At 39.1% G+C, this 10,687-nt stretch overlaps 1 protein-coding gene across 1 annotated transcript in view; it reads right to left on the bottom strand.

The window, feature by feature from the left end:
- Positions 1-747: 747 nt before the first annotated feature.
- The window catches only part of LOC123936066 (basic salivary proline-rich protein 2-like), a gene marked incomplete at its 5' end in the record, with an annotated part of 68,804 nt that continues 58,864 nt past the window's right edge, over positions 748-10,687 (bottom strand). Inside the window, one exon of the mRNA XM_045996845.1 lies at positions 748-758. Within this exon, the coding sequence (XP_045852801.1) occupies positions 748-758 (11 nt within the window). The remainder of the gene's footprint in view (positions 759-10,687) is intronic.

Raw genomic sequence — 10,687 nt, 5'->3', positions numbered from 1 at the left:
TTGTTTGTTTGTTTTGTTTTGTTTGCCTCTAGCATTTCTTTTGGTTCTTTCTTAGGATTTCCATCTTTCGGCTTACATTGTCCATCTATTCATGCATTGTCTGCTTTATCCAGTAGAGCTGTTCCTAAATAACTCAAAGATGTTTTAAATTCCCCGGCTGATAATTCAATGCCCCTACCATGTCTGGATGTGATACAAACTCTGTGTCTCCAGGTTGTGTGTGTGTGTGTGTGTGGTGGAGGTTGTTTTGTTTCCAATTTTTTAATGCCTTATAATTCCATCTTGATAGCTAGACATGCTGTACTGAGTAAAAGAACTGCAGTAAGTAGGCCTTTAATAATGTGCTGGTGAGGGGCACCTGGGTGTCTCAGTGGGTTAACGCCTCTGCCTTCATCTCAGGTCATGATCCCAGGGTTCTGGGATCAAACGTGGCCTGGACTCTCTGCTCAGTGGGAGCCTGCTTCCTCCTCTCTCTCTGCCTGCCTCTCTGCCTACTTGTGATCTCTCTCTATCAAAAAAAGAAATGAAATCTTTAATAAAAATAATGTGCTGGTGAGGTGTTGGAAAGGGAAAACACTCTATATTTCTACTATGAGTCCTGTGTTTTAGTGTGCCTGTGCTTCTGGACTGTGAACTTCACAAGTGTTTCACAGGGATTTCCCCCCCCAACCCCACTAGCTTCACTCTTGTGGCCTGGGCCTATCTACTAGAGTCACAAACTTGTAAGGTAGGTAGGTCGCCTGTCCCTTAGTAGATCTCTGCAAGACGAGATAGAAGCCAGGCCTACCAGTGTCACAGTCCTAGGAAGCCGCTCTGAGCACCATGGTCCAAGGAGGGCCACGGGGGAAGGTCCAGGCATGGAATGTCCTGCGTGGAGGGGGCACGTCTGAGCAGGGTGGGCCTCAGAGACCTCTGGTGGTCATGGCCACATTCCCTTGCAGCCTGTGGTACCCAGCATGGGATGGTGAATGGCAGCAATGGTAGGCGCGCCATCAGCACCAGGAGCCCGGCTCCCTACCTGGTAGGGACAGCAGCCTAGGGCCCCGTGTCCTCAACTGACCCACGGGCTCCCCCAGGACACAACTGTGTAGCCTTCTCTTGGGCTGGGATTTGTGGGAAAGTCTTCTTCATGGAAGCAATGTCCCCCAGAAGAAGACTCTAAGGGGCAGTGGGGGCAGCTCCTCATCTCTCACAGGCTTGTCTCAGCTAGCAGGAGGCCCAGACGCCAAGAATGTGAGGATGCTGAGTGGTGCCCTGCCCCTGCTGCCTCCATCGCCGCACCCCCCAATCCCTGCCCAAAATCGCCAACCCTCTGAATCTTCACTGCCTTGCCTGAGCCAGCTGTGACAGGTATTTAAGGCTCTAGGCTCTTAGCCTGCTGTGTGAGTTCTCTGATCTTCCTGCCTACCCAGCCCTCACAGGACAAAGGCTTGAAGTCACACCCTGATCCCAGGTTTCCCATCTAGAGTCCTAGAGGGTCTCTGAGCAGACCCACAAGCTCCCTCCCCATCTCCATTCGCCAGGGCTTGCCTCCGGTGGCCAGGATCCCCCTTCATTCAGGGCCCATGGGCAGGCATTGGGGCCTTGCCTTTCTCGGGCACCACCCCTCCCCAAGAGCTTGGCCTCTTGGGTGCCTCCGAGGTCCCTGGGCACTCACTGTCTTGGAACACGTTCCCCTCCAAGTCCTCAGGGCCCCTGGCATCAGCCAGGGAGTGGCAATACATGCTAAGGAAGTTAGGTGGAGGGGGGGTGCTGTGGTGATGTGCCTTGCACCTGGACGCTGAGGGACAGCCACTGGGCACTTTTTTCTGGTGGATGGCATGTGACGGTAATGTTCCTGACCCCGCACCTTGCTTCCAACAGACTCAGGGGCTCCTAGGTAGTGGTCAGACTCTCAGGTGTGCTTAGATGTTCAAGTAATACATATCCTAAGCTTTTGGATGTTGTAACAATGTATATGTTTCATTTCTGACAGCTCAGCATTTTCCCCCCAAAAAGTCATTTATTTATTCAAAGACTGCCCACCATAAGGAAAGCACTCTTACTAGATAAGAGTTTCTCAATACTAGCCTTCAAGTAGTTAAGGAAAAAAAAAAAAAAGGTCAGAAATAAATTACTTTAATAGACTATAAGTGCTATCATGCAGGTAGAAAAAACAACAACAAACAAATGCCTTAGGCCTTGAGGGAAAGTCTCCTAGAGGTGATATAGTCTATGCTAGGGTTTGATGGATAAGTAGGAGACTTTTAGCAGAGGGAACAGGTGACATAGTGTACTATTAGAATGCTCAACGTTCATAGGAAGGAATGACAGGTGATGAAGATAGCAAAACAAAGTCCAGATGGGGAATCGCGTTTGTCAGCTCAGAACTCAGGATTTCTTGATAGTAGAGCTATAATCTAAGAAAACCAGAGTTAATTATGTGATTTAATTTTTGTTTTTAGAAAGACAGTTCTCTCAAAGAACTGATGGGAAGAGAGATGGTCCAGACAGGTAGGAGATAGTTGAAAAATATTCAATCAAATGTTAATGAACAGCTTGCATGTTGAAGGGGAAAATTTAGAGAGTGAGAATTAGATGTGGATGAAAGAAAGAAGGAATTAAGAATGAAGTTTTAGCTTTTGAAGCCTGGATAATTATGGTGACATTAACAGATTGGCCAGTTGAGCAAATTTTTAACATGGTGAATTTTAATGGTATAGGATAAAGTATTAGTATTAGCAATACAATGAAAGTTACAATTTAAATTGAATGCTAACCATTTACCAGGTTCCCAGTTAAGTATTTGTGTGTGTGTGTATATGTGTGTAGGTATATATGTATATGTATATATAAACATTTTAATTTAATTTTATTTTTTCATGTTTCCAATGTTCATTGTATATTCATTGTTTATGCACCACACCCAGTGCTCCATGCAATTTGTGCCCTCCTTAATACCCACCTCCAGGCTCGCCCAACTCCCACAACCCCCTCCACTCCCCCACCCCCTCACCTCCAGAAACCTCAGTTTCTCTATGATCTTACATTTTGTGACCTTACCCAATGTACTTTATATTACCTCAATATAATCATTTCAATTTTGAGAATTTCCTATCTCATATGATAAAGAACATTTTTAGAATCTAGATTTATGAAACTGCATTATTACTATTATAATCTCTTTGTGGCCATTAGATTCTGTCCGATGTAGTTGCACATGACAGATGAGAGACCATCACTTAAATGAAATTATAGAATGGCTTTGAAATGATTCAGTGACTTTTATCTCCAACTTAAAGAGCCTAAAAATTACATTGTGTAATGGAATTAGTTACTTAGCTCTCAGAATTTTCTATTATAAAGTAGGGAAGTTGAAATGTGTATTTTGCATTTATAGTTCTTGGGTTTATTTTCACTTTTTAATGTAATTTTTAATGTTACCATCTAAGTTTCTGGCCTATGCCAGAGAATATGATTGCATGGTATATGATTTATAACTTTCTTTGTGACTTGTTGCAAACTCAGATATTTAGAAGTATGGCATGTGTTTTGAAAAGGATATTACCAGTTATGTGAATCATCAGTCCCTTCCTAATATTGTGTCCTCTTCTTCTGTCCCTCACTAAGAGAGCTGTGTGTTGTTTTCCACTTCAGTTGTGGGCATATCAATTTCTTCTTGTTAATTGATTAGTTTGAAACCTATATTGTGATGTCCATAAAGCTCAGGATAGTTCTACTTTTTATCGAGTGAAAATATCTTTCTTTTGTCCGATTTTTGTTTTTCGTCTCTGTCTCCCTTGGCTCAGTAGAATGTGTCTGAGATTCTTCCATGTTACATGCATCAGAAGTTTGTTCCTTTTTATTTCCTGGCAGCCATTTGTGGGTATACCACAGTTAGCTTCTTCATTTGCCTGTCAATAGACATTTGAGTTGTGTGCACTTTAGGGCTATTATGAAGGAAACTGCAGTGAATGTTTGTATCCAAGTCTTTTCTGTTTTCACTCTTTTGGGTAAATGCAACAGAGTTAAATTACCGGATCATATAGTAACTGTTTCTGTACCTTTAAAATAAACTGTCAGACAATATTCTAAGGTGTTCATACTATTTTGCATACCCACCAACAATGCATGAGATCTCCAGTTGTTCCCCACCTTGGCCAAAACTTAGTAAATGAATGACAATTTAAAAAAATATATATGCTTTCTATTGGGTATATAGTGGTATCTCAGTGCAGTTTTCATTGCCATTTTCCTGAAGACTAAGATATTGGACATCATCTCATGTAATCATTGCCCATTTCCTTCGTGAAGTGAACTTTTGTGCATTTCTTTACATGCCAATCTAGGGAATTATAGGAGTTCATTCCATATTCTGAATATATAGGTCCTTTGACAGATGTATATAGTGAAAATATTTCCTCTAAATCTGTCTTTTCATTTTCTTTAGTACTCGTTTTTGAGGGATAAAAATTTTTAGTTATGATAAAGTCCAATTGGACAAGATTTCTCTTTCATAGCTTACATGTCTGTGCCTTTAAATAATAAATATTTGAGTATTTGAAAGTTCCACATATAGTATCCTATGTTTTCTTCTGTGCTAAGACTATGACAGATTGGATTTCATTTTTGTGTATGGCATAAAGTAAAGGTAGAAGTTTATTGTTTATCCTTACAGATATCCAGTTGTTTCAATACCAATGACTGTGTAGAGTTTCTTTTGCCAATTGGATAAATAGGGTCTGTCTTCCTTCTGGAAACTCTGTCCAAAACCAGCTCACCATATTTGTATAGGTCTACTTCTGAACTCCATTCTCTTCCATCACTCTATATGTCTATTCTTGCCAATAACATCATATTTCCTTACTGAACTTTCTAATAAGATGTTCATGTTTTTTTGTTGATATTGAAACTTTTTATTGCATGTTCCATTTGATAGTTGCTAATATGTAGAAATACAACTGAGACTTTTTTATTGACCTTTAATCTTTGATCTTTCTAAATTCACTTGTTAGTTTTCTTTAAAAAGCGCTTTTAGTTTAATGTAGATTTCTCAGAGTATTCTATGTACACATTCATTTCCTTTATGAATAAAGTCAGTTTTACTTCTTCCTTTCTGACCTGTTCAATTTTCCTTTTCTTTTCTTAATTTAATGTACTAGCTAGAACCTCCACTATATTGTTTAATAGAATCGGTGTGAAGAGACTTAACTTTTTTAGTTCCTTAGTTTAGACAGGAAAATAATCTTCCACCATAACGTATGATGTTAGCTGGCTATAGAGTTTTTCTGTAGATGTCCAGTATTAAATTGAGGAATTGTCTTTTTAGTTTTGTAGGGTTTTGTCGGTATGGGTGTTGAAGTTTGACAAATATGTCTCTTGCAACTTTGGAATTATCATATGTTCTTGCTGTTTTCTTTTTTTAGTATTAATATAGTAACTAGAGTGATTTTTTTTAAATAAACTTTTAGGGGCACCTGGGTGGCTCAGTGTGTTAAAGCCTCTCCCTTTGGCTCAGGTCATGATCCCAGGGTCCTGGGATTGAGCCCCATCTCGGGTTCTCTGCTCAAGGGTGTGTCTTCTTCCCCCTCTCTCTTTGCTGGCCTCTCTACCTACTTGTGATCTCTCTCTGTCAAACAAATAAATAAAATTTTAATAAATGAACATTTATTTTTTAAATGTTTATTTTAGAATAGATTCAGATATACAGGAAAGTTGCAAAATGTTTGTAGAGTTTCTGAGTACCAACCAGTATACCTTATAAACATCTTAAAATACTGTAACACAATTGTCACAACTAATGAACCAGCATTAATCATTGTTATTGACTGAAGACTGTAATTACCAGACTTTTACCTAATGTCCTTTTTCTATCTCTAGATCTTATCCCAAGTACAATATTAGATTCAGTCATTATATCTTCCTTAAGCTCCTCTACAGTATGACAGCTGTTCAGACCTTTCCTATTTTTGATGACCATGACAATTTTGAGGCATTTAGTAGAATGACCTTCATTTGGGTTTGTCTGATGTTTCCTTACAGTTAGAGTAGTGTTATATGTGGGTTTATTAAGTATTTACAGTCCATACACATTAGGGATAGGTTTGCAGTTTTCCTGTCCTGTCTATGTTTGGTCTTGGAACCAGGATAATGGTGGACTCATATATTGAGCTGGGGGGGGTGTTCCCTCTTCCGTCCAGAAGGGCATAGAGGGAATGCCAGTATTTCCTCCTAAAATGCTTTGTTGAATTCACTAGAAAAGTGATCTAAGATTTGAGGGGTTTCTTTTCTGGAATGGTTTTAAACTATGATTTTAATTCCTTAACAAGAATAAAATACTCCTTCTTGAGTTAGTGTTGGTAATTAGTTTATTTCAAGGAATGTGCACACTTCATCTCAGTTGTAAACATAATCACCACACAATTAATCATAATATTTTTATGAGTTTAGTATATATATGAACTGTCATTTTAGTTATTTCTTTCATTTATTCTTTTATTTTGGATATCAGTAATTTCTGAATTCTTTTTTCTTCCTAGATCAGTCTATGGATGAATCAGTTTCATTTATTATTTTTAATTAACTAATTTATTTTTTGAGCAAAACAGTATTCATTGTTTCTGCACAACACACGGTGCTCCATGCAATACGTGCCCTCCCTACTACCCACACCTGGTTCCCCCAACCTCCCACCCCTGCCCCTTCAAAACCCGTTCAAATAATCTTTGACAAAGCAGGAAAAATATACAATAGAAAAAAGACAGTCTCTTCAATAAATGGTGCTGGGAAAACTGGACAGCGATATGTAGAAGAATGAAACTCGACCATTCTCTTACACCGTACACAGAGATAAACTCGAAATGGATAAAAGACCTCAACGTGAGACAAGAATCTGTCAGAATCCTAGAGGAGAACATAGGCAGTAACCTCTTCGATATCAGCCACAGCAACTTCTTTCAAGATATGTCTCCAAAGGCCAAGGAAACAAAAGCGAAAATGAACTTTTGGGATTTCATCAAGATCAAAAGCTTCTGCACAGCAAAGGAAACAGTCAACAAAACAAAAAGGCAATCCACGGAATGGGAGAAGGTATTTGCAAATGACAGTACAGACAAAAGGTTGATATCCAGGATCTATAAAGGACATCTCAAACTCAACACACACAAAACAGATAATCATATCAAAAAATGGGCAGAAGATATGAACAGACACTTCTCCAACAAAGACATACAAATGGCTATCAGACACATGAAAAAAATGTTCATCATCACTAGCCATCAGGGAGATTCAAATTAAAACCACATTGAGACACCACCTGACACCAGTTAGAATGGCCAAAATTAGCAAGACAGGAAACAACGTGTGTTGAAGAGGATGTGGAGAAAGGGGAACCCTCTTACACTGTTGTTGGGAATGCAAGTTGGTGCAGCCACTTTGGAGAACAGTGTGGAGATTCCTGAAGAAATTAAGAATAGAGCTTCCCTATGACCCTGCAATCGCACTGCTGGATATTTACCCCAAAGATACAGATGTAGTGAAAAGAAGGGCCATCTGTACCCCAATGTTTATTGCAGCAATGGCTACGGTCGCCAAACTGTGGAAAGAACCAAGATGCCCTTCAACGGATGAATGGATAAGGAAGATGTGGTCCATATACACAATGGAGTATTATGCCTCCATCAGAAAGGATGAATACCCAACATTTGTAGCAACATGGACGGGACTCGAAGAAATTATGCTGAGCGAAATAAGTCAAGCAGAGAGAGTCAAGTATCATATGGTCTCACTTATTTCTGGAGCATAACAAATAACATGGAGGACATGGGGAGATGGAGAGGAGAGGGAGTTGAGGGAAACTGGAAGGGGAGATGATCCATGAGAGTCTATGGACTTTTAAAAACAACCAGAGGGTTTTGAAGGGCCGGGGGGGTGGGGGGTTGAGGAACAAGGTGGTGGGTAATAGGGAGGGCATGTACTGCATGGAGCATTGAGTGTGATGCCAAAACAATGAACACTGTTATGCTGTAAATAAACAAATTAAAAAAAAGACTGTTTACACTATCAGGATCCCTTCCATTTCCAAATGAATTATAGGATTTGGTTGTCAGTTTCTGCAACAAATGAACAAACAAACAAACACAGCTAGGATTCTGAAAGGTGCTGTGTTGAATCTGTAGATCAATTTGGATAGTATTATCATATTACTAATATTAAATCTCTGAGCCATGAATATGGAATATCTATTTATTTAGGTCCTTAGATTCTTTCATCAACATTTTATACTTTTTAGTATACAAGACTTCTTGTACTTCATTTTTAAAATTTATTCCTGAGTATTTACTCTTTTTGATACTATTCCAGATAAGAATTTTTCTTAACTTAGAGTTCAAATTATTCATTGCTAGTGTACAGAAATAACATTAGTTCTTTATAGATTTTAAATCCTATAAACTTCATGAATTTATAACTAGATTCTAAGTAATTCTTTTTTTAAAGATTTATTTATTTGACAGACAGAGATCACAAAGAGGCTGAGAGAGCAGAGGAAGCAGACTCCAAGCTGAACTGAGAGCCTAATGCAGGGCTTGATCCCATCACCCTGGGACCATGAACCAAGCTGAAGGCAGAGGCTTTAACCCACTGAGTCACCCAGGCACCCCTAAGTAATTCATTTTTAATGGTTCTATTTATTTGGCAGGAGAGAGAAAGAGCAAAGACAAGCAGGAGAAAACCAGGCAAGGGAAAGCAGGCTTCTCGCCCAGCAAGAAGCCTGATGCAGGACTTAATCCCAGGACCTGGGGGATCACACCCAGAGCTTAAGGCAGATGCCCAACTGACAGAGACACCCGGTGTCCTGAGTCTATGTGATTTTATCTCTAACCCTCACAACAATGATATATAAAGGATGTTATAATTATGTTTTACAGATGTTGCTAAGAATAGGAAAGAAGAATTATGAGACTAATAGAAATTAAGAATAAATTTTGACAAAAAATAATACATTGTAAAGACTATAAACAAATCGACAGGTGAAATGAACTCTAATATCAAATGCTTTCTAATATGCCACGTGCCCTCCAGTGACCCTGGCTCTCCTTAACCTTAGTAATTTATTCTTAACACCACCTTATGAACAAATAATCATTTTGCCTATCTGCGCACCTCAAGTATGCCTTATCTTTCTGTTTCACTCTGTAAATCTGCAAAATGATAACCATTTGTATTTTCTAAAATGACTTCATCCTTAGTAACATATCCTATTGTGATTCATTACTCAAGAGTAAAAACTACCTGCTATGTCATAAGAAAGACATTTGTTTTACAATAATTTAAGCCTCTTTGAAAGGCTAAAATTACATTATGCTTGAAAATGAGGGAAAAAAAGATGAAAGAAATCATGTAAAATGTTCACAGAATCTTTAATGTTATTGATTTCATTTGCTTCAGATTAAACCAGGAAGTTTGTAGGACTGTGGGGGTACGGCATGCCAGAAACACCAAAAATTAATGAATTTCTTGATAGGAATTACATAAAACTTCTGCTTTCTCGGTTCTTATTTCAGGCAACTGGCTGTCTCAGACTTCGAAGTCCAGATAGTGATGTAGACTCAATATAATGAAACCAGATTCCAAGTAATATTTTATTTTACTGGACGTTAAAGTAACCTCTTTTATCTGGAATCCATGTGAGAAAGATAGCCTGCCACTGCTCAGAATAACAAACAAATACCCTGGCTATACCCAGCTCTATGCTGTATACTGCCTAAAGTCCCTTGGAAAAGGAAATGGGCTGCATTACAGTTTCAAAAATAGCCAGAGATTGAAAATCAATGCACCACAGAGCACTTTGTTTTGACCCTTTGTCTAAAGGGCAAATGCAGACCGATCAGATTCTAGAACTGAGTGCCATATACAGGGATTTGTTTCCTGCACAAAACCTCAAAGAAAACAGTGCATTCAAATGGTAATGAAGAGAGGGCCTGAGTGCATACAGTGGTATATTAAACTTGGAGGAGCTAATGTGCATTTTCCTGTGAATCAGCCTCCCCATAGGACTCATTAGGAATGCACATTAAAGATACAGACAAGTGTGCCATTTTTAAATCAAGTGTCTTATTTCTTACAGCACTATTAGTATTGTACACATTCTGGTAAGTGGCATTTTTGACTGCAATTTAATTGTGCAGCCGGGAAATCTGATTCCATTTCCAAGCTGTAAAAATATCTTCCTGTGAGGGTAGAATGGGGAGAAGTGTGTGTGGGGGGAGGCATAAAGAGAGTGGATTAGAATAGGAAGTGATCGATTACTTCCTTTTCTCTTAAAAACTAAATATGCTGGTCTTTTGAGCTCAATTCTTACTTAGAATCCATACGAATTCCCACAAAATAGCAGTCTACAAATGGTGCTGAGGAAATGACAGCTGCGACCACACCAGCAATGCTTAGGAAAAGTTGAGAGGCACTTCTGCAAGAGGGTGATTGAACCCATGGGGAGCTTCAGATGGAAAGATGTCACATACGGGGCAATCTGCATGGAGAAGAGCAGAAAAATACTCATATGATTATGATTAGACATGTAGCAGGAAAGCAAAACACAATTTAGCTTATGAAGAGAAAATAATTGCTCAATTTAATTTATGTAAGGCTTTATTGTCTTGTGGAACCTCAGTTAAGGAAGACTTGCTCCAGGAAAACAATGTACACCTGC

This window comes from Meles meles, unplaced genomic scaffold (assembly GCF_922984935.1).
Source record: "Meles meles unplaced genomic scaffold, mMelMel3.1 paternal haplotype, whole genome shotgun sequence".
NCBI lineage: Eukaryota > Metazoa > Chordata > Mammalia > Carnivora > Mustelidae > Meles > Meles meles.
Note: the sequence above shows the minus strand (reverse complement) of the source record. Positions and strands in the feature narration are given on the sequence as shown.